The sequence below is a fragment of the Siphateles boraxobius genome, unplaced genomic scaffold (genome assembly GCF_051911475.1).
Source record: "Siphateles boraxobius isolate OS27281-9 unplaced genomic scaffold, OSU_SipBor_1 24, whole genome shotgun sequence".
Classification (NCBI taxonomy): Eukaryota; Metazoa; Chordata; class Actinopteri; order Cypriniformes; family Leuciscidae; genus Siphateles; species Siphateles boraxobius.
The window spans coordinates 7,580,604-7,606,276 of record NW_027508855.1 but is presented as its reverse complement, the minus strand read 5'-3'; the positions used below and the strand labels follow the sequence as shown (position 1 = coordinate 7,606,276).

The 25,673-nt window shown below is 36.4% G+C and overlaps 3 protein-coding genes across 8 annotated transcripts; all 3 read left to right on the top strand.

Moving 5' to 3' along the window:
• Positions 1-879: 879 nt before the first annotated feature.
• Positions 880-7,674, top strand: ctdnep1a (CTD nuclear envelope phosphatase 1a). The gene is made up of 8 exons (XM_077241124.1): positions 880-1,505; positions 3,353-3,419; positions 3,903-4,021; positions 4,877-4,948; positions 5,045-5,161; positions 5,319-5,430; positions 5,625-5,709; positions 6,504-7,674. The coding sequence occupies exons 1-8, from the start codon at positions 1,401-1,403 to the stop codon at positions 6,562-6,564; spliced, it is 738 nt and encodes a 245-aa protein (XP_077097239.1). The 5' UTR covers positions 880-1,400; the 3' UTR covers positions 6,565-7,674.
• Positions 7,675-9,445: 1,771 nt separating this feature from the next.
• On the top strand, positions 9,446-12,160 carry gabarapa (GABA(A) receptor-associated protein a). Its single transcript, XM_077241125.1, has 4 exons — positions 9,446-9,734; positions 10,432-10,510; positions 10,610-10,728; positions 10,891-12,160. Exons 1-4 carry the CDS (start codon positions 9,645-9,647, stop codon positions 10,969-10,971), a joined length of 369 nt encoding a protein of 122 aa, XP_077097240.1. The 5' UTR covers positions 9,446-9,644; the 3' UTR covers positions 10,972-12,160.
• Positions 12,161-12,380: 220 nt separating this feature from the next.
• gps2 (G protein pathway suppressor 2) lies at positions 12,381-20,966 on the top strand. Of its 6 annotated transcripts, XM_077241119.1 has the most exons (13): positions 12,451-12,540; positions 12,894-12,941; positions 13,259-13,376; positions 13,554-13,663; positions 16,665-16,789; positions 17,184-17,263; positions 17,406-17,485; positions 17,646-17,820; positions 18,346-18,429; positions 19,134-19,210; positions 19,300-19,395; positions 19,523-19,606; positions 20,252-20,966. In XM_077241119.1, the coding sequence occupies exons 2-13, from the start codon at positions 12,939-12,941 to the stop codon at positions 20,342-20,344; spliced, it is 1,125 nt and encodes a 374-aa protein (XP_077097234.1). In that variant the 5' UTR covers positions 12,451-12,540; positions 12,894-12,938; the 3' UTR covers positions 20,345-20,966. The 6 variants fall into 6 exon arrangements, with proteins under 6 accessions (XP_077097238.1, XP_077097236.1, XP_077097234.1 ...); XM_077241123.1 differs by lacking the exon at positions 12,894-12,941 and having other exon boundaries at positions 12,381-12,540; positions 16,665-16,777; XM_077241121.1 differs by lacking the exon at positions 12,894-12,941 and having other exon boundaries at positions 12,381-12,540.
• The last annotated feature ends 4,707 nt before the right edge of the window (positions 20,967-25,673 follow it).

Here is a 25,673-nt window from a genome sequence, read left to right as displayed (position 1 = left end):
TTACTAACCAAGGCACCAAACTTCAGAAAGTAAATGATCCACAAACAAGGCCCACTTAGCCTACTGGTGTGTGTTAACACGAAGAATTAAATCTCAAATTTAACATTTATCATCGCATTGTATTGTTTAGGTAATTATGGAAAGTACATAAGAAGCACAGAAAATGCATCAATATCAATGATATATGATATATAATATAATATCAATATTTCAGCAAAAACAACAATCTAGTCGGCAGTTAATCGGCTGTTTTTAAACCAAGACACAATTTTTTTTTTTTGTGTGTGTGTGTGTGTTTGGTTTAAGTATTCTTTGACCCAAAAGGATGGCATACCAGAAATCTTTGATATAACAGCTTAAAAATCATTCTAAATTATGTTTAAAAAATGTAAAAATGCAGAAAGTTTTCTGTGATGGGTAGGTTTAAATGTTAGAGGATAGAATATACAGTTTGTATAGTATAAAAATCATTATGTTCATGGAAAGTCCCATAAACCGTGGAAACCTAACATGAGTGTTTATATTGAGTATGTGTATTAAAAATATGTGCATCTTCGAAAAGAGAATTGAGATCCATGAATTCCACTTATTTTTAACATACAGCTTTTCAATGTGTTTCTGCCATGTCATCATAACTATTCCATAAATACCAAAACAAGAGGCATCTTATCATTTTTTTAAAATCCTGTTTTTATTATTTATTGTTTCATTATCTAGCCATATTAACCTTATATAATGTCAGATTGAAATTGTATTAACAATATATCTGTGAGTAGGCTACATGGTTCCACAGTTTATGAGTGTCCTCGTGTGTCTGCATCTCCAGGGCTCCTGTCCTCACTCTTCCTCCGTTGACCCAGCTTCACTGAGGACACGTTTGTTGTTTCTCGGAAGTGACGAAACCAAAGCACTGATGGCGGCACACAGTTTGCTCCCGGATATGTACTAAAACGAATTTGATGGCGTCTGATTGGCCTTTTTGCACACTTGGTCATTTATCTGAAATCTTGAGATTAACATTAAAACTGTCAATTACAAGAGTCGTCGATCCGAGGAGGGATAGTTTGCTGTAGAGCTCGCCAGATCCAGAGCTAGCTGCCTTGCCAATGAAATACAAGTCCAGCTAGCCTGTGGTCGCAGAGGTTTGTTTGTGTGCGTGGCAGACGTTTGACATTTTAGCAGTTTTGTGACACTTGCTGGTCCAAGTGCAGCAGAGTCTCTGCTTTCTCTAGTCTGGCACGCGTCGCTTGCGTTGCTTTTAAAGCAAAGAAGCGGCGGGAAGTGGTTAGCAGACCTGATTAGCTGTAGCCGTAGTTCCAGCTCTTCTGAAGTCATTGGTCTCTAGTGGATGTGCCAGTCTCTTCTATGATTCTCCGTCGCGCCGTTCATCGACTGGCAGCATGTTGAAGACACGTCAGTGTTTACTCGGGATTCGCACCTTCCTTGGAGTGACGTCTAGAATATGGAGTTTCATTTTATACATCCTCAGGAAGCACCTACGAACGGTGAGCGTGTCAACATCTTTCTGTCAGTGCGAATGCATGTTTATCTGCTCTCTTTATTTTCCGACCTTTCACCTGTAAATAATCTGTTTTGCTTTTTGTTTTACTTTAAGAGCGCCTGTCTTCAAATAGTATTCAAAAGATCAGCTACTTGTATTGCTGATATGTATGAAACTTTGTAACACTTAGGCAATTTAGTTGACTAATATTGTTGTCGTGCACTAATTCGTAAGGGTAACCACTGTAACACTTTATTGAAGATTCCTGCAATCGAGAATATATTTACTGAGCTGTCAGATTTTATGGCCCTCCCCTCAGTGCAAACAAACATACACAATTCAGCTGGGCCATTGTAGCATCTGTACTAATAAACATAGATGATGAGAAATATGAGTGTTTTAACATTGTTATATTTTAATTTAATTGTTGATTTGTGTTGAAGTAAGTCGTGCTCATTGATCAAAAACGTTTAATGAAACTTTTGTACATTAGGTTTCCGATTGTGCCTGCTTCAGTTGCACCTCTGTAACCCTGGGGGAGTGTGTTTATGACGATGAATGCCCTAATTACATTGGACTACAGTATCCCTCCTATATGTTTATCCAAAACCTTTTTTTTTTTTTTACTTATTTAAAAAATGTTTTGCCCTGTTGGGCAAGATGCCCCATAATAAAATCAATTTTATACATGCATTTTCCCTTAATGTAAAAATAATATATATTCAATGCTTTGTTAAATGTTGCTTTTTTGCTAAATAAATAAATAAAGTTTTTAATTCTTAATAAATGCTGGGAATAATACAGCTATTATGTAACCTCATGACAGCTATAATTTCATACACGCACTGTGGCATACTCTGATATTTTTAGAGTTTGCCGCATCCAAGTCAATTTGGTTCCAAGTCTTTTGAGGGCTCCTCTGAAAAAAAAAACACACAAATGACCTTGAGTTGTTTTCATAACTACATGAACCAACAAAAGTGGTTTGTTGAGTGTTAGCCTAAGCCTGATTACCCAGTCTATTGTGGTTTATGGCTTTTAATGCTACTGCCATTCTTATTATCTTAAAGGGATAGTCCACCCAAAAATTTAAATTCTGTCATCATTTACTCACTCTCAAGTTGTTCCAAACATGTATGAGTTTCTTTCTTCTATAGAAGATATTTTAAAGAATTTTGGTAATCAGACAGTTGATGGCACCCATTGACTTCCATAGTAGGTAAAATAATATTACTATAAAAGTATATACTATAAATGTCAATGGCTACTGTCAACTGTCTGGTTACCAGCATTTTTAAAATAATGTTCAACAAAAGAAAGAAACTCATACAGGTTTGGAACAACATGAGGCTGAGTAAGTGATGACAACATTTTCAATTTTTAGTGAACTATCCTTTTAATGCTGCTCATTTTTTTCCACCAACATTTAAGTGAAATTTAATTTTACACATAAACATGGGTTTTATTATAATCACACAAAAATATTTGTACTTTTTAAATAAAAGTCACATTACTTAAGTAGATACAAGCAATACACAGATTTTCCTACTTGCCTTACACATCCTCGACATCTTTGGACAGCTGTTTAGGGTGTGTATCGCGGCAGTATGGGGCCGTTCTAGGTGAGTGACAATATAGATCTCTGTTACACAATGCCTTTATCGTGCCTGAGTTTTGCACCAGGGCGATGAATGGGAAAAAAGATGAAATGTCAGAAAGAGGAATTGATAATAAAAAGTGACAGACCTCTGTCGGTCCTGTCTGTGTGTTCATATTGGAAGCAAGGAAAAGATTACATTGTTTCACTTGCATCATTGACTCTGTCTTTGTCCACTGTTCTGTCTTCCACAGATAATCCAGTACCAAACAGTGCGTTATGACACATTACCTCTCTCCCCTGTTTCCAGAAACAGACTAAGTAAGTTCTCTCACCTTTTTACCACTGTTTGTTTGCAGTTTTGTCCACTAGGGGAGCTTCTAACCACACAGATGGATGCAATGTTGCAAAATATTTTGAAGATACATTTTTGACCCAGAATCTGTTGTATCAAAATCAGTCAACAGATTATTTTTATTTTTTTATTTTTAAGGTGTACTTTATACTTTGGGTATAATTTATTTTCATGTAAAGCATTCTGTAAAATATTAATAGACTGATAAAATCTTTTTTTTTTTTTTTTTGTAGGTGCATTACAAATAGTGTGGGTGTATTATGAATTGAGCTAAGAATATCAATACTAGAGAGCCTGAGTGGAAGAGGTCTCAGTTCTATCATGGTTGAATTTCTTTTAGACATGAGATCATATTAGCACAGGAGAGTTTGGTAGACGTGATTTGATTTCTGGATGTTGAATCCCACTTTTCACTGTGTGGGGTGCCTGTTAACTGTGTGTGGCTTTAGATGCGGTGAAGAGGAAGATCTTGGTGTTGGATCTGGATGAGACTTTAATTCACTCTCACCATGATGGCGTCCTTAGACCTACAGTGAGGCCTGGTACACCTCCTGACTTTATCCTCAAGGTACACACACACACACACACACACACACACACACACACACACAAACACACCACTCCAACAATAGAATTGGATGGTTAATTACATTTCTTTAGTAGCTGCTTTATGAGAAATGCAGGTTTTATTTCACTCTGTACTTTAACTGGAGGCACTTCAAAAAATTTTACTGTCTATTGAAATTTTATAAATTAATTTTTCTTCAGCAAGGATGCATTAAATTGATTGTAAATAGATTTATAATGTTACAAAAGATTTCTATTTCAAATAAATTCTGTTCTTTTAAACTTTCAATTCACCAAAGAATCCCGAAAAACTGAATCCAGTTTTTCCACAATATTTTCTTTTAACATTGATAATTATAAGAAATGTTCCTAGAGCATCATTCAAATCAGCATATCAGAATGATTTCTGAGGGATCATGTGACTGAAAAAATGCTTCAAAATGTGGAAAATTCAGCTTTGCATGAGGAATGAATTACATTTTATATTATTATATAAAATATATTATATTACAAACATTTAAATAGAAAACATTTTAATGATATTTCGTGTTATTTTCTGTATTCCTGTTTTTATTGTATTTTTGATAAATGCAGACATAAGGGACTTCTTTCAAAAACATTTTTAATAATCTTACAGAGCCCAAACTTTTGGTTGTGCAGATTTACAATAAAGGAACAATGAGAACTTCTTAAAACAGCATTAATGAATGCAATTCAAGTAATTGTTCAATTTTTTTTTAAATTACTCTCTCTCTCTCTCTCTCTCTCTCTCTCTCTCTCTCTCTCTCTCTCTCTCTCTCTCCTCTCTCTTTCTCTCCCTCTCTCTCCTCTCTCCCTCTCTCTTTTTCTTTTCCAGGTGGTAATAGACAAACACCCAGTCAGGTTTTTTGTCCATAAAAGGCCGCACGTCGATTTCTTTTTAGAAGTGGTGAGTGAACTCTCTCAATTGAAAATTATGCATTTTGCCTTTGACAAAAGTTCACCAATATTTGTGTGTGTGTGTCCTCTTGTTTGTATATGTCAGGTTAGTCAGTGGTATGAGTTGGTAGTATTTACAGCTAGTATGGAGATATATGGATCAGCCGTGGCAGATAAGCTGGATAACAACAGGGGTATCCTCAAAAGAAGATACTACAGACAGGTAAAACCCGCTGCTCTTGATAAGGTATTTTATGACCAAATCATACGCCCAGCACAGATTTTGGTTGATTGATTCTGCCAAGTAAATAGCTTTTCATGTCTCTTTTTTTAAATGACTGACCCTCTGTGTCTCATTCTCTCTTTCCCACTTTTTGCAGCACTGCACTTTGGATCTAGGGAGCTACATAAAAGATCTGTCTGTAGTACACAGTGATCTCTCCAGTATAGTTATTCTGGACAACTCGCCTGGAGCTTATCGAAGTCACCCAGGTTAGAGATGGAACATCTATGGAGAGTACTTTCTCATCCACTCTGATTTTCTAAATTTGAACTTGTGTTAATCCTGATCCTGTGTTTATGGACACAAACATCAATCTTGTGCATCTATAAAAAAAAAGTTTTGTGTGTATGTGTGTGTAATAAATTGTAATATGAATGTAATTTTAACTTGTTTTCACCTCCAGATAATGCAATACCTATAAAGTCGTGGTTCAGTGACCCAAGTGACACAGCACTTCTTAACCTGCTCCCAATGTTGGATGCATTGAGGTATGAATATTTATTTCAGTCATGGTCATAGTTACCTCTTAATCTTGATTAGGCCTACACAAAATGCATGCATAAATTGGACATTTTTACAATGTTTTCAGCTACTAATAAGATTGTAGTGCCCTCATTTAATACTTGTACCATATTTAAATTAATTTTAAAAGTGAATTGCAAAATGGACTGATTTGTGCTGATGTTTAATAATAAGGAAAAAAAATAAACAATATACTGACTTTTAAAACTTTAAAATTAATATTCATTTGAGGGCTTTCCTTGATTTAAACTTGTATTATATATAAAATGTATAAATTAAAAAGAAATAACATTATGAATTCTAAGAAATTGTTTTCAAATTTTCCTTTCTATACCATAGGTTTGTTTCTTTATTTCTCAGCAGAACAGAAGAGAAAGTGTTTGGGATTTTTTGCACATGATAACTATGTCATCCTCAAATCTTTCTGTTTCTTACTAATATCAAACTGCTCTTTCATTTGTCACATTTTGGCCTGGTTTCACAAATGGGGCTTAGATTAAGCCAGGATTAGGCCTTAGTTTAATTATGACATTTAAGTAAAATGCCTTAGAAAAAAAACATTACTGCTTTGCATCCTTAGACAAAACAATGAATCTGACATATTTTAAGATATGTCAGTGCAAGTTGCTTTCAGTTAAAACAGCTCAATAATGCATTTTAGTCTGGGACTAGGCTTAAGCCTTGTTTGTGAAACCGGGGAATAATGTTACTGTTACTGTTTCAGTAAGCTGCCCTTAGTGTGTTTTCGTTCCCTTTCTAGGTTTACCTCAGATGTTCGCTCCGTCCTCAGTCGAAATCTCCACCAGCATCGGCTCTGGTGATCGTATCTGTCAGGGCCAGTCTCTCTTGTGGTCGCCGTCGTTTTTTTACGTGGCTCTGCCTGCTAGGTTTTAGCCTCTCCTGCGCTGGAGTTATCAGCCTCTTGTCATCATGTGAGCTCCCATTAGTCTAATGGACTCCTCTGAGGAAATGCTATGAGAAGACATGGGAGAACATAAAGGAGAGCGAGACACATGATGGAGAAGCTATTACACATAAACTCATATTGAGAGGCCAGCATTTTTTTCTTGTATTTTGTTTTCCTAAAAAAATGGAAACTCTTGCCTTATTTGTTAGATTCAGCGTGTGCATGTTGGAGTGTTTCTGAGTGAATTGGGGAGAAAGCTTCTGATTCCAATTTTACCTTTCATTTTTTTGGGGGGTAAATAAAGAATCAGTTAATCAGTTGTAACGACCTGTTACTTTCCACACTTCATTTGCACTCATTCCCCCTTACTAAATATCTTTGTTTGTTGTTTTGTATGACCTGTACCTGATAAATGGTCACATGGTCTTATCCACTCATTCTCTCTCTAAGCTTCTGTCCTTCCTCTCTTTTTTTTTTTTTTTTTTTCTGTTTGCCATCTCAGGTATCTGGTCCTCTTCTCTATGTTAAGAGCTGAGAGCTGTTAATACCGTTGTACTAATAGTATGCTGTGGTAGAGATAACTACCAGGAGAGAAAACTACAGTCCATTATTACTGCTTATGGTATTCATTTTCTGTGTATTTTAAAATGGCTCATATGTGGAACCTCTGGTTAAATCAGAGAGGGTTTACCATATATTTCGAGGACACATTTTTAGATGCTCCTCAATATGGATACATCAGCCACTGAGAGAAAGACACTGAGCAACAAGGACTCTGCTATAACAGAAAAATAAAATAGAGCCTTTTGTCAACATGAAATGACAGTCTCTTCCACTTTTTGGGGTACTCTACATTTTAAATTGGCTGAACTATTTATAGTGAAGTATTCAGACTCTTACCCCGATTTTAATTTGACTGAATCGATCCTGGTTTATATTTCGTTCTGTCTGATATTTTGATTTCAAAGCACAGAAACTCCAAAATGAAGTCTGCATGAAATAAAAATTCACCCTATTTTCAAAATGTATCTTATTGTGAACAATTAATGCATTTTTCTTTTTTTTTGACCTCGTGATTTTTAATTCAAATATAATAACTCGATCTTCCAACGATCGTATGCTGGTCTTATCAAATAATTTAGTCTGTTCATAACCCGCCCCTTTCTTAAAATCAACCAGAAGCTCACACTCAGAACTGCCTTCATCCAATCAACAAATGATGGATAGAACCAAGTCCCCACCTACATGTATTTATGTTCTAATAATCCTTACACTTGGATGTACGACACAATAGAGAAGAAACCATCTGCTGCTACTTTCATAACATTCGTAAATGTCAGAATGTCATATGTTAAGTAAAGAGATTGATCCAATATTTTAAACTTAAGCAGTTAGAGATTTATACCACTTTTCACACAATAAAGAATGGATTTGGCCCATTCTTCCAAATACATTTCTTTCAGGTTTTTCAGATTATACACTTGAGCACTACATTTTTTTATTATTGGACTGAATCGGATAACTTGTATACACAAAATAGCTTCATATATTTTAGCAGACTGAAAAACAGGTTCTGTCCATTATTTTAATGAGATGCTCAGTTCCTGTAGATGAAATAAAATAATGCTTCACTACCACTCATTATGAAGTACAAGCAAAACATATTTCGCTGTAAATCATTCATCAAACCATTCTTATATACAAGTTAATCCAGTGGAGCAATTTACAAAGGAATGGCTTTATGAATCATTTACACAGAAATTTATTCTGCTTGTGTTTCATGAATAAGGCCCAGCATTTAAAGTGTGGGCAATGCTGGATTTACACAACACATTTCTTTGAATTTGGTCAGAAACCTCTTGGTCTCATCTGACCCATGACAACAGGATCAATATTGTGTTTTAACAGGTCATCTTCATCTCCACATGTGCTACTTGTTTTATGTGGCTTCTTTTATGCCACCCTTCAATACAAATAGTGTTATGCAGACCTCATGATGGTTAACTGATGCATCATTGCTAGAGCTGAAATTTGAGACGTCGTCAAAGTAATTGTTGCCTTCACTGTGGCTTGCCTCCAAATAATTTTGAACCATAACTATTTCTAGACAGTGTCTGGGTGGCTTGGTAGTCAATGCCTTTTTTATAATGTAGGCATTGGTTTTACTTTGGAATGAGTTTAGTAAATGGTTTCATGATAGTCTGTCATACTCAGAACCTGCGGTTTTTCCCAGTCGTGTGTAAGCATAAGACAATGTAACAATTAAACCAAATTATTTTAGTGCATAAACTTTTCAGATAACTTAAAGTGTAGGATTTTGAATAGCTTTGTGAGGCACCCGTCCCACTCACAACCTTAAGTTTTATTCAAGTCCTCCCTGCTTGATCATAGCATGGGTTTGATATCTTGTCCATTTTAACCTAAATAACTCTCTCTCTTGTCCCCTTATGAGAGGGAGTTGACTGTTAGCAAGCAGGCTTTCCCTACAAAGATGGGTAATTTGATGAGTATCTATACCAGTAGTTTTGAACTAACTTAAAACTAGTCTGTGATTTCTAATGGATAATTTGTCAAATTTAGCTTGCATTTTTATCCAAAGCACTCATCAGTCTTTTTTGATCAGCCTGAGGACAAGAATGAAGTCTTGAGTGATTTGAACCTTTAACCTTTTTTATTACCAGGCCTGGCCACCTGTGATGTAGACCGCATCACATTCAGTATGCTAATTGTCCTTACAGAACAAAGCATGTTGCGTTGCTTTAACATTTTGTTTTTGTTTTGTTTTAACCGTTTAGATGTCAGGTAATGCTACGTAGGCCTCCTGGCTGTTGAGGACGTCATTACGCAGCTGACGCGGTGTGACGTACATCTCTTGTTCCTTGTTATTGGATATCCCTCCGCCCTCCGACGCAGTTGTCAAAAAACCTAAGCTAGTTTGTAAACACCGTCTACTGCAGATTTTCTTGGATATTTTTAAATCGCCCAGCCTTGACAATGAAGTTTATGTACAAAGAAGAACATCCCTTTGAGAAGCGACGGTCCGAGGGGGAGAAAATCAGAAAGAAGTACCCGGACAGAGTGCCCGTGAGTCAGACAAATGAGTTGTTTTTGGCAGGGCCCTGCTTGTACAGATAATGTAAACCTATCGAGGAATAACATAGTGACAACGCTAATTTGTATGGAGGAACCATGGGGAAATAGTTAAAAACGCGAATTAGTGTATATATACGATTAATTAATAAATTATCATCGTCGTTTTTAAGCTGTCCTTCAAATATGAAAGGACTAGGGATAGCGTCAGTTAGCTTCTGTCTTAATTGGAAATTGTGGCATCGTTTAAAGTACAAGTAATAAAATAATGAATATATTTTTATGATAATATATGACATAAGTTTATATATTTGAAACATGTGATAAACATCAAGGTATTAAACATCATTAATAGAGAGCCGGTAAACAGCTTTGTTTCCCGGACGTTTTCTTTCTTTTTTTTCGCACATATTGAATCATTCAAATGAACCTTGTTGTTTTGACAGAGTCAAGGACAAAATACCTTGAATGTGAAGTTTTCTGACGCATTATCTTGTGGCCTCGCACTGGGTTAATTTTCAGTTACATTATGTAAAATATAATTACTCGGTAAAATATCAGTGGGGAAATTTGTTAGAATGAGCCCTAAACTGGGGAATACCCTTGATATTATACTACTGAAAGATGCAGTTGTTCTCACATGACTGACTGGTTATTTTTTACCATCATCATACTGATTTGTTTTCCACAGGTGATCGTCGAGAAAGCTCCCAAAGCCAGAATAGGAGATCTGGACAAGAAGAAATATCTTGTCCCTTCTGACCTCACAGGTTAATTTTCTTGTAAAATAGAGATTAATTTGCTCAATATTGAATAGTATAAAAATATGTAGGATATGTATGTAATGATACATTTTCTTGTTTTTGAAGTGGGGCAGTTCTACTTCCTCATTCGGAAAAGGATCCACTTGAGGGCCGAAGATGCCCTCTTCTTCTTTGTCAACAACGTCATTCCTCCCACATCAGCCACTATGGGGCTGCTCTACCAGGTACATCTTTCATTCTCTTGTGAATAATTCTGAACATCATTTATTTTGCTTGCTCCATCTTTTGCACCTGTTTGTTTACATCAGTAGAAGTGAGAAAATTGCGTTTTTGCTCAATAAGAATGAAGCATTTCTAAACTCTTTGTCTCTTTTTCTGTATTTTAGGAGCACCATGAAGAAGACTTTTTCCTTTACATTGCCTACAGTGATGAAAGCGTCTATGGGGACGTTTTGAGAGATGTGTAATGAATTTAATTGTCCCACAATACCCCTCTTTAAAATAAAATTATCAATACGTTAGGCCACACAAAGTGTACATGTTGAATGCACTTTAATATTCTCTTCATCTGTTTATGCAATCTTGTTTGTACTCTATGCTGCCTGCATATTGCTCCTTCCTACCTAAGAGTTCCATCCTTATTCTTGCTTTTAGGCCTGATACTTTGTCCTGGTCTGTTTCAGTAAATTAGTGGTACTCAGATCCTTAAAAGCTTTTTCAATGTTCTACACTTCTCCTTTCAACTTTTCTCACTTTCCTTTGGCACCAACATGCATCCTGAAGTCACTTTGCTATTCTACGGTCTTTAATGTTTGGTTTGATTTTGTTTTTAGCTACCATTTTTGCACAGACCAAAATCACTGATAATACTGGACTATCATACCATGTAATGTGTATGAGTGTGAGTGTGTTTGTGTATCATTGCCAATTATTATTTTTAAATGGGTTTGAATTGCTGTTTATTTGAATTTGTTTTGTTCCTTTTCCCCTAAAAGCTCCATCTGAAGCTTGCCACCATTATAAACCTGATGTAAAACTCTGCCCGTTGTAAGTCTTTCATGGATCTTGACTTGTACTTTTCTCACAGATCTGAGAATATCTGTTGCGCATGTTTCTGTATAGATGGTACGTATTACAACAAATTACGGATATTAATTAATATCAAATAATCAAGAGCATTGTGATCCTGCTCAGTAGTGCCCATGATTTTGCAATCTCCTAATTTTTTTATTTCATGAAGTAATGATTATATTTAATACCTGAAGAGAAGCCTTACAAGTTATTAACAACATGAGACAAGACGGCCATGTAACGATTTACTTGTAAGAAAACTTGCCATTTTTTAATTGGTTTTAAAGATTTACAAATACAGCCTGGGGTACATTAGGATAAACAGAAAAAATAAAAAATCACAGAGTTCAATAAAACATTAAATTGTTCACAGATATTAACACATTGTTTTCTTATTTTTTAAGGTAATATTGTTTTAGGTGTTGCTGAACTTCTGTCAAATTTAAAAATATAGTCTTGCTTCACACATATATACATTTATGTATACTAAATTTAGCTAATAGACGTAGCTGATTAATTAAATTATATTCCTTATAATACATGTTGTAAGTGAAAATAACCCACAAATAAAACAATTTTAAAACACTCCTGAAATGTTCGTTTCATTTCCAAGTGGTGCTCACAGCTCAATGCAGAGCCGACTGACGAGTCCCCCTTCTCTGCACGTCATGGGTTGAGGTTGAGCTTTTAACCTCTGACCTAGTCCAGCCAAAGACGTCCACCTCCGTGGATTTAATGGGTGGAGGGACGTTCAGAGAGGAGGAGCTAGATGTCATGCTCTACCCATGGCTTTGCAGTGACACTTGCTGTCATCAAGACACACCCACAGCGGAAGTGCGCCAAACTGGGTTTCCTGTCATTTTTATTTTGGTTCATAACTGATACACTTGTTTATTTTTAATTTTTTTTTAAAGGAAAGCCTTCAGACAAGCTCAGCATACTTTTAATCTCAGAAACGGACAAAAGTGCGTTACATGAAGATTCCACGATTTTCACTGCAAGAGTTTTATTTAGTTCGCTGATTTTGCAAGCTAGCTGCCTAAGCTGTCACTTGTGCCGTTAGCCTGCTAGCCTAATGGTCAGGTGTTAATGCAACTTACTGGAAAAAGAAACATTGAAATCACTTTCGTCTATAAAATCATGCTTATGACAGGTGATTTTCTCGGACAGATTAACGGAATAGCCCATCAAAACATTTAGGTTACTGCAAGCATAGCCAGCTAGCTTGTCAAGTCATTATAGAGCTAACCCGGTGCATTGAGTTTGCTCATTTACTGCATTCTATTGCTTCTCAGATTACCACATCTCTTTCTTCTAGTTTATATTTTGCTCTAACTCGTAGTCTTTGGTTTTTAGAATTGATATGGTAAGTTGGTTTATACAACGTAAGCAAGGTTTGTCAACTTTTTGACTGCTGCTTTAGTTTGTGTTTGTAACTTAATGAGTCATCCTGAACCTCTGTGGCATTTTTAAATTGGGCCGCACAGAAATAATAAGAATGTTAATGGTTCTGTTATTTTTTTTAACATGTTATTTAACAAGGTAAAAAATCTTCAAACTTTCAGTTCTTTAATTGTTTCTCACTCTTCACTATTCTTGCCGTGGAAAGGCCACTAATAAATGAAATTTAATCATAGTGGACTCATCTGTGTAAATTTTTTTTACCTGACATCTCTACTCCAGCTGGCACCGCCAATCCCTACTATCATGCCGGCTCTTCTGGAGAGGCCCAAACTGTCTAATGCCATGGCACGTGCCTTACACAAGCACATTATGAGAGAGAGGGAGCGGAAGAGGCAAGGTAAGCCCTGGAATCTCCTGCATATTATTTTTACTACAAATAAATAAAATAATTCCCATGTTCATGTTGCATTCTGGTGCTTGTATTTTTAGGGTTGTTGGTGATGTGCATGTAGATACTTTTGAAGTCTTTTAAAAAAAAATAACTTTGTGATCAGTTGTCAATTGTTTATCTCAGAGGAGGAAGAGGTTGACAAAATGATGGAGCAGAAACTAAAAGAAGAGGAAGAGAGGAAGAGGAAGAAAGAGATGGAGGAGAGGATGTCCTTAGAGGAGACTAAAGAGCAGGTAAGTCTGTATGATTGCCACATTCTAAAACTTGGATTAAAGCAGAACTAAGTAACTTTTTTACCTTAACCGAACAGCTTTGGAGTCATTGTAATGTTTATATTACTGATTTCGTGTTGAATGGTGGTCGTCTCGCACCCCCCTGGTGCCTGTGAGCCGCAAAACCACCCTTGCAACTTTGGGCCGGCGGGAATCTGACAGCAAGAGGAACCGGACAAGAGTCCCACTCGCTCAAGCTTTCACTGTTAAAGTTGATTCCTGTGATTATCATGAGAACAGTTGTCAATATCTCACATAATTATCAGGACATAAATAAGCCTAAATGTTGTAAATAGTGTAAATGAGCGCAATTTGCTAACTATTATGATAAATTGCAATAAACATGTCCAACAACATCATAACGGACATTGTTACGAAATCAGGGCTCTCAAGTGTCACGCATTGAGCGTGACAGTCACTTTTCGGTCTTGTCACGATCTCCCGCCACACGTTGTATTTCTCACGCTGAAAAACTATTTGTAATATATTTAATATGCCAAAACTCTGGCCGCGCCGCTCTCACTGTGGAACAGGTGTTCTGACGATTTGTTGTGCCTTGTCGAAAAATGCTACCGTAGCGCGAATATATAGCAGAGTCTGCCGATTTGTGCTGCCTTCGCAAAAAAATGCTACCCGAGCGCGAATCGATCACAGAGAATGTTGATTCATTCTCTATTGTTTCCATAATTGTGTAAATTTCACAATATTATGACATCGTTATTTCATTTAAATCAGGGTAGGTGTATGGGGAGCATATTTTGATATTTTAAATGAACTAGCAATTATCACATTTGATATAACAAGTAAAAATGATATTATTATATGAAATAAAATTATAATAAAATTCGAAGTTAAGAGTACAGTATAATGTACTGTTTTTATTTTTAAATCGGGTGTGAAAAGTAAAAATTATCATCAAATATACATCTTTGAACTGTCAAAGTTTCCTACAAGTCTCCATAGCAAGGATGCATAGATTTATGGGCGTGGTAAGCAGAAGAAAAATGACTCTGCACAAGCGCATAACCAGTAAGTAGCACATCTCGATTGGTAGCATGAATCGTCAGAACACCTGCAGGAATCAAGCGCGTCTCCTCTGGTGTTGTTCGTCGAGCTACACAATAGCCAATCAGAAAATAGCACTTTTGTATCTGGGTAAGATTTAACGCAACAACCAATGACAAAAATGCAGGGGCGTAGCCAATCATTTCAAAAGTGAGGGGGACAGAATGTCGAGTGTAATACCAGTTTTATTTTTCTTCAGACTTTTGTTGACAGATTTTTGCTTAATTGGCTTAATATTCTATTTATTTTAAAGCAATAAAGCAGAAAAAAATAAAGAAAGTTGTCCAGTACTTTATATTGCACATGCAGGGTTTTTCCTGGCTTAAAATGAGGTGAAGGTGGTAAAATCCTGATCATGTATTTTAATAAGATAATAAAATGTGTATTTTTCATAGACCATCATATAGTCTACTGTGTTACCACAGTATTTTCGTAGGTGGATCTCTGTACCTCTAGGGGGGTCCGGGGGCATGCGCCCCTGAAAGAAAATGTTGTACATTTTAAAGATAAATTCACCAATCTGGTGCACTTTGAGTGCCCGAATCCACTCTTAAAAATAAATAATCCAACTGCCCAAACATATGATATTCTCTGATTTAGATATCTGATCATCGCATTACAATTATTCAAATTATCAGTGTTAAGCATGATAATATGGTTAAATATCACACTGAAGCTGATTTAAAAATAAAATTTACTCAAAATAAAAGTTCTTTTTTTGGCAAAGTTACATTTTCTTACTAGCCTAAACAAAGTCTGTCTTACTAAACTAAAACTTTCCAATTGAAAACCTTCAAACTTCAAGCTTTTAAAACTACTACAAACTTTCTAGTTAGGCTTTTTCAAGAGAACTTAAAGTTTGTCCACAAACTTTTTTTTATGTAATTGTAAAGTGTTACCAAATTATGATAAACATCATGTACACATGTTACAACGCTGCCTGATTCAAGCAGATCGTGGCTGTTAATGCATGAAAATACAAATTCAGCAATAACATTCACCAAGTTTATTGTCATTTGAAGGCCTTTGATAATATATCTGTGAAAATAAAATGCATTACGAGTAAAAAAAGATTGAAAATATTGTATGTTTGTTCGGGTAGCGAATTTACAACAAAACCTGTTAATTATTCAACAAGAGAAATAGGTTAAAAAATAAATTATTCATCATTGTGCAACACAATTCGGATACTACATGACAACTTGCTTACAGTGCTTGACTTTTTCGTGAAAAAGGAGTGAAGAGTTTTTTGCCATTTTGAACTATGAAACTGATGGATTCTGCGCGGGTGCGGGCGTGTCGCAAGCTAATGGACGAGTGACTGATTACCATGGAAACGTGAAAGTCACGTATAGACTATCCTTGACTCTTTTGATTTTAAATATCGATGTATACACACCCGTGTAAACCTCACCTTGTCGTTGAAACACTTGCCCTATAAAAAAGTGCGGGGGACGAATTTACATTGTATAAAAAGTGGGGGGGACACGTCCCCCCCGTCCCCCGCGTAATCTACGCCCATGCAAAAACGTATCTGTCGGCCGGATGTCACTCTTGCCTGTCTCCAAATCTTGAGAGCCCTGCGAAATAATGCGACGTACATGATACACTTTATTGGTGTCATCTGGCATTTAGGCTCAGGTAAGCCTAACACGGTAGGCTACTTTATTATTATGAAGTGCAGAGGCCGTGAGTGCAGACACGCTCTGCGTGAGTGGTGTTTATGACAGTAACGTTAAATACAAGTACTCTACAGCGACTCTAGGGATCGCTGTTTGACAAAAACAGAAATCCTGTATAGTGCCGCTTTAATTACAAAAAGAATGTAAATAAAGATTGCAGGCGTTATTGCACAGGACTCCTGACCAATCTTTTTACTCAATCTCTCTGTCTTCAGATTATGAAGATGGGAGTGAAGCTACAAGGTCTTCAAGAAGAGAAGCACCAGCTTTTCCTACAGCTGAAGAAAGTCCTACATGAGGAGGAGAAAAGACGACGGAAAGAACAGAGGTACGGGAAAGAGTAAGTTTTTTTTTTTTTAAAGAAAGAAAATAAGACTTTTATTCTGCAAGGTTGCATTTAACAGATCAAACGCGTCAGTAATTTTCTATATCAAATAAATGCTGTTCTTTTGAAATTTAGCAAAGAATCTTCAAGAAAGTATCTTAAGGTGTCCTCAAAAATATTAAGCATTAATAAGAAAAAAATGTAGCTCCCTTCAGAAATTTGTTTAATATGCTGATTTGATCACATGACACCAAAGACTGGAATGGCTACTGAAAAAATGCCGAAATTAAAACAACCTGAAAATTCCCTTCAAAAAGGTGGAAAAAGACATTATTATCCAAAGCTGTCAGATTTAGCAAATGGCACATCTGTAATTCAGTTTACAACTAGAATTCTTTTATGCTTACAGTGACATGACAACTCTGACTTCAGCAACATACCCGCAAAACATGGCCATCCACCCTGGACAGCACCTTCTTAGCATGCAAGGTGACAACTATTTGGCATTTTTAGGCATTTGTTAAAGAAGTATAAAGTTGTGAATGTCATTTAGACTTGTTGATTTTTTGTTGTTGTTAGAATTGCCCTAGAATAATTACTTTATTTTGCTCCACCGCTTGTTTTCTATCAGCGGGTCAGGTGAGTCATGGGCGCTCAGGTGCTCTTCTTGGGGAACGCAGTAAACAGCTCTTCCAGTCTCCAGTCATTCCTGTGAGTGTGACAGTTTAATGTACATCAATCTATATGTGTTTAAAACAAAGCAACACTTTTTAATGGTGAGGGACACATCATTAAGTTACTACTCACAATTGTTTTGGTGTCTGTGCATGTGTTAATTGAAAATGTTATCGTCTGCTTGCCACCGCAACAGTCGCGTCATTTCCAGTCTCAGCCGGGATTTAGTTCCGGTGGGGCAGAGCATGGCCAGTACTCCGGAGCCCAGCCGAGTCACAGCCCGTATGGAGTCACACAGCAACAGCATACATCACCTTTTGCCTCCAGTCAGCCAGTGCCAGCCAACTATGCCAGTGGTTCACAACTTAGAGGTACCTTGTTTTCATGTTCCCTTAGTGCTTATGTTTGAAGATAAGGGTATGTTTGATTATTTGCTTGTAAGACTCAAAGACTCATCCTGACTGTCTGTGACTCTTTCATAAAAAAAATTACCATGACTTCTTGTTAAGAGTAGGGGTGTAATTGTCTCTATCACTGTCCTCTCCACTTATGGCTGGTGTGTGGCGAGTGTACTGTTGCACTGTGGTCGCCTCAACCAGGGGTGTGTTTCCCAAAAGCAACTATGGTCTCCGTCATTACCGACAGAGCTGAATGGAACTTGCGACCATAGTTGGCTAACAATGCTTTTGGGAAACGCACGCCTGGTGAATGTTGCACACTGGGTGTGGTTGAGCAGAGACCCTGATCCCATTGTTAAGCACTTTGACTGTACAGTAGCATCTAAACATTCGGTATATAAAAGTGCTTCATTCATTAATTCAAAGGTTCTTATGTTCTTTTTCTTGTTGTGTAAATTTGTGATGTGTTGTTTTGATGTTATCTTTTTCTGTTTCCAGGTGCATCAGCTTTCCAGTCCATGCAGTACCTGCCCCATCAGCCACAGGGCTATGCTGTCCACAGTCACTTCACCTCTCAGCCAGGTGTGTGTAATGCGTGTGTGAATGACTTAATTTCCCTATAGCATACTTTTATAATGATTTAGTACAGTATTATTTAAATATTTGTACGGCGATTTTTAATCATCAATGTTGCTGCACATAAAAAGTGTTTCAAATCAGTTACTCGGCAGGAACGTACTGTACCTGCACACTACCATTTAAAAGTTAAGGGTTCGGTTGGTTTTAATGTTGTTGAAAGAAATCTCTTATGCTCACCAAGGCTGCATTTTTTTGGTTAAAAATTATAACATTATGAAATACTATTAATGTTTTCTTGCTGTGATGGCAAAACTAAATTTTCTGCAGCCGTTACAGCAGTCTTTAGTGTCACACGGTCCTTCAGAAATGATTCTAATATGCTGATTTGGTGCTTAAGAAACATTAATATTGCATTAAATAAACATGAAACATTCATATTTTTTAGATGATATTCCTGCTTCAGGATGAATATAAAGGTTTATAGAAAGCTTTTGTAACATTATAAATCTCTTTACTGTCTTTTGATCAATTTAATCCATCCTTGCTGAATAAGGAGTATTAATTTCTTTATAAAAATCATTCTGACCCCCAAAGGCTGCTCAGCGAGTTTTGGAACAGGGCCTTTGACGCACAAATGTTAAAATTTCCTCCATCTTCTTCTTGGCAGACACCTTCACACTCTTTCTGTATTCCATCCTTCTCTCCAGGTTACATCCCCAGTGCTGGGATTCCCCTGCAAAAACAGCTGGAACATGCCAACCAGCAGTCCGGCTTCACAGACTCTGTAAGTTGGGTTGAAAGTACACTCACTAAACTAGAAAGGGATGGTCAGCTCAATTTCTGTGTAACTCATGACTCATATTTGTTTTTCAGAATTCACTGAGGCCCATGCATCCACAGGCTCTACATGTCAGTGCTACAGGTTTGCTGCCCACTCCCTCTATTGCTGTCCAGATCCCTTCTGGAAAGGTCAGAGCCAAAACAAATTAATTAAATCTTTGTTAACACAGCCTTGTAACCTGCAGCACTATTGCAGATAATTTTATTTCTCTTGTTTTTCTTTGGGCATAAATGTCTTGCTCGTTTCTTTGGACAGTCTGGAGGATCATACGCACATCCCCCAAGGGCAGCTTCTCCAGGTGCATTCACGCATGGAACGCCCTCACAACAAGCACATGCAGTGAGTTCTGTCCAAACTAAGTATACTGTTTTATTAATAGCATGTATGTACGTTTATACCCTACTGTTAAAAAGTTTGGAGTTTTTTATTCAGCAAGGATGCATTAAATTGATCAAAAGTGACCTTAAAGACTTTTACATTGTTACAAAAGATTTCTGTTTTAAATAAATGCTGTTCTTATGAACTTCTAATTCATCAAAGGATCCTGAAACTGTATATCATGGTTTACGCTCAAAAATATTAAGCAGCGCAACTCCTTTTAAAATGAATGATTTCTGAAGAATCATGTGACACTGAAAACTGGAGTAATGATCCTGAATATTCATCTTTGCCATCACAGGAATAGATTGCATGTATTTAAATAGAATGCAGTTATTTTTAAATTGTAATGATATTTCACAATATTCACAAAACTGTATTTTATTTTGGTAAATGCAGCCTTTGTGTGCATAAGAGACTACTTTCAAAACATTAAAAATCTTACCAACCCCACACTTTTGAACGGTAGTGTGTATACTATATTTTAATTGATAAAAAAAGATCCAAGTGGCTTTCAAGATTCAATAGGCTTTAATCATTTAGTGCCTGATTAAGATCTGTATAAGGAAAGTGACAGTATTATTTTTTTCTCATTCTGTTGTACAGGCTACATTTCAAAGCTCTTCTCAACCAACCCCTCGCCACACCTACCTCTCTCACAGCCAATCAGGGCAGAGGTTTTACCACCATGGCAAATAGCTATCCATTTCAGTCTAAAGCAGAGTGTTTGGGGTAGAAGAACAGATTCACCACTTACAAATTGGAGCCTTTTGGAATTAAAGCTACACAGCACACAACGCTTGGCATCATAGTGTTATCACGTAGAACACATTACTGTATTACTCACATGCAAGTCATTTTCTCTATTCTTCAGCTGTTATACCTCACTTTGCAACAGGGTATGTCATTTATTTCAATATTACAGTGGGATGTGTCTGAATGTTTCTGTTATTCATATGAAGACATTGACAACAGCTGTGCCAACATTAGTAACATTACAATACCACCATTAAATGACACAACTAGAGTTAAATCTGGTTTTAAAAACTAAACAATAACAGATTAGAAGATTATATTTCCATGTCCTGTAACAGACCTCCCACTCAAGGCCATCTATAATTTGTATTAACACTGATGAATGCACCTCTTCCCTAATTCAAAGAATAGGGAAATAATATTTTCATATGATTTTAAATTGTAATGTAATGTTTTTAGCCAAACAAAAGGATTTCACAAAATTGCACTTAAAAATATGAATTTTATTAATAATCTGTTTTTAAAAAAACTTGTTGAAATAGTAATAAAGGGGTGTGAAGAAAAATATTTTTTTTCTGTTTTATTTTTTGAAAAGTCACTTAATTATGTAGTTGGATTAAGTTTAGACAGCACTGACTCAGAACAATTTAGTTGTTAGTTTTTAGATTCAACTTTGAGCTGTTGTTTTTCGTAGGATGTTTCTCTACAGGGGAATTCCACAGTAATTGACCACATATTACTTCATCTTTAAAGCATGCCAGTTTTTTTAGTCAGTCCTACCCAAATATTTGTTGTGTTTAAGCAGGTATGACTATACTATTGTAAGCTAATGAACTGATTCTGATATTTTATTTCAATCATCATAAGGCACATAACTTAACAGCTTCCCCACTAACATAAACATCTCATATTCAGAAGCCATTATGAGTAAATCATTTGTTTTGTACTTTTAAATGGAAAGTTTAAGTTTAAGAAAGATGTCTGTACCCTTAAAATACCCTGCAAGTTTCAGTTTAAAACATCCTCATTATAAACAAAGCATTTATTTAATCAAGCTCCAAAAATGGCTGGTTTTATCGTGGAATTTGAGATGTCACACGGGCAAATACATTTGCGTATAACTTCCTCCAGAGCAAGGACATCAACAAATCGTTAAACATCATTGCACCAAAGGCCCCACCTAAACTTACGTCGTGTAGGTCATGCGTTGACCAAAGCGTTATTTCCCAAGGCTGGTGTATTTTTAGGGGCCAAGCCCTGAAAATGCGTTGGCACCTCTTGAAATCGTTGGCGTTATTATTATTATTATTATTATTCAGTTTCTTTCTTCTTCTGCTCTGGAAGTCTATGGTAGCCCATAGAACCACATGCGGGAAAGTTATGAAATTTGGCACACTGATAGAGGACAGTCTGAACAGTCACCATAGCAAATTTGGAGTCAATCCCTCTAGCGCCACCAACTGTCCAAAATTTCACTCATGTTTATGCTAATAACCTTTGAACCGTAAGGGCCAGTAGCAAAAATCTTTCCGTAAATCTTTTCACCATTTTGAATTTTTTGAAAAACGTACGTTTTCAAACTCGTCCTAGACGGTACCTACGATTTTCACGAAAATTGAACCAGATGTAATTCATATTGATTCGTCAAAACTTTCTCAAATACCGCGCAAACAAATTTTACGTAGCGCTTGCGAAAACAGAAGAAAATGGGTTGTATCTCCGCAACGCTTTATTGTATTCAGACCAAATTCGGTACGTCATCACAAGCAAGATCTGAGGCTACTTGCAGCGTTTCGCGCAGTGCCACCTACTGGTCCGGAGATATGAAAAATTTATATTTTTGCTAATAATGGTTCCCACGGGTCCTTGAAATCCTTGAAAGTTTGTGAATCTAAAAAAAAATTCAATGCCCTGGAAAGTTCTTGGAAATTAACATGCATAGATACATTTGAAAGTGCTTGAATTTATTTTGTGCAATAAGTTTTCAGGAAAAAAATCCATATTATTCTCTCTGGTCTACTAATGTGTTATTTCAATAACACTTCGTGGTCCATGCATACTAGCTTGCTTTATTTATTTAGTATATACATTAGTTACGCGCATTTACGGGTTACATTAAGTGTTTCCCGCGTGAGGTACTTGCCATGACGTTCACGTGCGCACGAAACTACTACGATGTTACTACGTCAACAGACACACTGTGAAACATTGCAAAAATAGGCTGAAACCACTGAAATGTGATGCCTGTAAAATGCAAGTTTCGAGATATTTGGCTCACCAAAGATTTTTTTCTTTTTTTTGTCCCATATTTAAAGGTAAAATAATGCGTTCCGTATCAAGTCAATGAATCAAATATTTACAAAATAATGTAGTCATAATTTAAGTAGTAAATAAATGCTTAAGGCACACCTACATATACTGAAGAGTTATGTATAAATAAATAAAATAATCAAATGTAAAATAATAATGTTCTGTTGCACGTTCACATACTTGATCTCATGTTTTCTCATGGTTTATTGTTGAGCTGTCATGTTGAAATAATCAGTTCCAAGACCTTGACACATTTTTATTTTATTTAATATTTTATTTGATTATTATCATTATTATTTTTTATAGGATGTACCGAATATTCTTCAGTTTTAGGCTAAACATAAATACGAGAAATATAATATCAGATCTCTGTCATATGGCCAAAAATAAATGCAAAAAAAAGCTTTGCATAGTTGTTTAACAGATGAAAACCGTAACAATGTATCTTACGAGGTTACACAATGTAACCCTACCCTCACTTGAAATGTGTCCCCACATTAAGTCATTGAATTTGAGGGTATTGGACCTGGAAAGCCTTTGAAAGGTCCTTGAATTTGAAGTTAACCAAGGTGTGGGAACCCTGTTATAACTTCTGAACGGTTTGTCATAAAATCAAAAAGTGGTCTTGTTAGATTCATGGCATCATGCCGAGTCGTCTGATATCCAATTTTTCTATATCGACCATTTTAGCTGTCGGCCATTTTGTACCAAAATGCTGTATTTTATGAACACATGAACGTATCGTTACGTACCTCGGTATGGGTCATCAGTACGACCTGAAGGAACCTGCGGAGTTCGAACCAGCGCTACCGACTGGTAAAATAAAAATTTCAAATGCTTATAACTCTGGATGTGGTTAACTTATTGTCACGGGTGTCATCTCCTTGGGTTCCAGAATTATTGCTGAGTCCAACGATATCAAACATGCTAGGTTTCGCCTTACGGTTTGTGTAGCATTGTGCTTTAGCACTTAAAAACATTTCACAATATCTTTGAAACTGTTAGACCGTTTCAGAGATCGAGGGTTAAAGATTAATAATTATATTTGTTTTTTGCGTGTGTGCAAAACAATTAACGTTATAAGTGAACCTCAAGGAACATATTAAAATAATAATTAAAATAATAATTAAAAAAATCCATGTCATGACCCCTTTAACTAGAACTGAAAATTCTGTCATTATTCATTCACTCTCATGTTCTCCAAAACTTTTGTCTTTATTTTTTGTTCCATAGAATAGTTTTGGAATGATATGAGGTTGAGTAAATAATGACAGAATGTTTATTTCAGGGTAATCTGTACTTTTGTCAAGTTGTGAGGTCCAATGACACGAGTAATACAAGTAAAATTCAATGGAAGTATGTGGTTAGCCATCAGAGTCTTCCAAATGGTCCTCTAAAAACCGCTAAGACTTGGCAGGAAGTTATGAAGGAAGTCGTGTAGGTTGGGACTCCTCTGCCTCCTTTTCCGTACCACTCCTTTTACAGTAATTACATTTACTAAGGGGTACTTTTTTGTGGTTGCAGCTCACATCAAGTGAAAATATTAAGTAAACTTGTGTTTAATTTATGTAAAATAATTTGCATAAAACATTACGAATTTTAAATTTGGTTCAGTCTTGAGTTTTTGTGCTTATGTATGAGTATATGGATTAATTAAGTGAATATTTGGTAGAAAAATGTTTGATTATATGCATGTAGAAAAAGAGCGGGAATGAGATGTGTGTGTGTCTGTGTCTGTGTGTGTGTCTGTGTGTGAGTGAAAGAGAGCGAATACAAATTTAGCTGTTGATTCACCTCCGGCCCGCCCACTTACTGTTGGCCTCAGCTGTTTTCCTTCTCAAACTGCTCTCTGTCTCAAACCGTCAAGATTGAACCAAAGTGAGAATGAAAATGATTGTGACTGCCAGTGCTTAATGTTGAAGGTGGCATAAACCATGCTTCTTAAAAAAAATGAAAGGCTACAAAACCCATCAAGTGCTTATTCACTCCTTTGGGCTAACTTTGTGTGTGTGCTCAGTGAATAACAATGAACTCATCCGTTGTGATTTAAGTGAGCTCATATCTATGCGATAATCCGAGTCTAACCTTCAACTGAAACGGCTGTACAGTTTCTCTTTCAATCTGTCTAAAAAAACAAACCTGACAGCTAATTTAGAGCAACATTTTAGTCAACTCGAGAAAATTATCAAAAAATCAAAAGTGAAACTGCCTAACACCTCTTCAGCTGTTGTATCAGACCTAAACGAAAGACAGTTGTTCCCCACATCGTGTGAAGTGTTGTGTTTGTTCTCTGTCTGTTTAATTGTAGTGTGTACACTTGGGAGCTGGGTCAGTAAGTCAAATAAGGACATTGACGTGAAGAGAAACAAGGCGGAAAGAGACAACATGTGACTAAACAGGCGGGAAGATTTAGCTCGGAAGAGAATGAGCGAGCTGCAAAATGTGAGAACTGTGTACAAACAAGACAGTACAAGAAGTATTTCTTGTATGGAAGAACATTTTTGAATGAAAATTAAAGGAACATTGTATAAGAGATTGAAATGGCTGGGAGGTTTTGCATGCAGGCCAGCCACTGGTGAGACAGCAGGGCGGAAGTTGACTATGCAGTTTGAGCCGGTATGAGAGAGAGCAGAAGGGAGGGGGAGAGAGAGAGAGAGACTCTTATGACAAATGAAGATGGGGCTTTGTTCGAAAAACAAGAAAAATGCATTATGCCGAAAGCAAAAGAAAATATTTTTAGTGCATTACTTGTGATAAAATATTTTTTTAAGTGAGATTCATCAAAATGAAAGTGCAGTGGTAACCAATGAATGGGTCTGAGTTGTCAGCTCTTGCCAGGAACGTACACTGCATCACTGGGTACCGATGGTTATGGTTTGTTTGTGTTTTTTTTTTTCTTCGAGTTCTGTCTTCCTTTAAATCAAGTAAGTGACCGTATCTGAGTCCATATATGTTTGTCTTT

What these genes read in the sequence shown, in the direction of transcription:
- ctdnep1a (XM_077241124.1), top strand. Translation starts at nt 1,401, where the DNA reads ATGTTGAAGACACGTCAGTGTTTACTCGGGATTCGCACCTTCCTTGGA. An exon ending in TCGATTTCTTTTTAGAAGTG is followed by an intron (nt 4,949 to 5,044) that starts GTGAGTGAACTC and finishes TGTATATGTCAG; the next exon opens with GTTAGTCAGTGGTATGAGTT. An exon ending in AGCTTATCGAAGTCACCCAG is followed by an intron (nt 5,431 to 5,624) that starts GTTAGAGATGGA and finishes TTTCACCTCCAG; the next exon opens with ATAATGCAATACCTATAAAG.
- gabarapa (XM_077241125.1), top strand. Translation starts at nt 9,645, where the DNA reads ATGAAGTTTATGTACAAAGAAGAACATCCCTTTGAGAAGCGACGGTCC. An exon ending in TGTCCCTTCTGACCTCACAG is followed by an intron (nt 10,511 to 10,609) that starts GTTAATTTTCTT and finishes TTGTTTTTGAAG; the next exon opens with TGGGGCAGTTCTACTTCCTC. An exon ending in CTATGGGGCTGCTCTACCAG is followed by an intron (nt 10,729 to 10,890) that starts GTACATCTTTCA and finishes TCTGTATTTTAG; the next exon opens with GAGCACCATGAAGAAGACTT.
- gps2 (XM_077241119.1), top strand. An exon ending in TAGAGGAGACTAAAGAGCAG is followed by an intron (nt 13,664 to 16,664) that starts GTAAGTCTGTAT and finishes CTCTGTCTTCAG; the next exon opens with ATTATGAAGATGGGAGTGAA. An exon ending in CCTCACAACAAGCACATGCA is followed by an intron (nt 19,607 to 20,251) that starts GTGAGTTCTGTC and finishes TCTGTTGTACAG; the next exon opens with GCTACATTTCAAAGCTCTTC.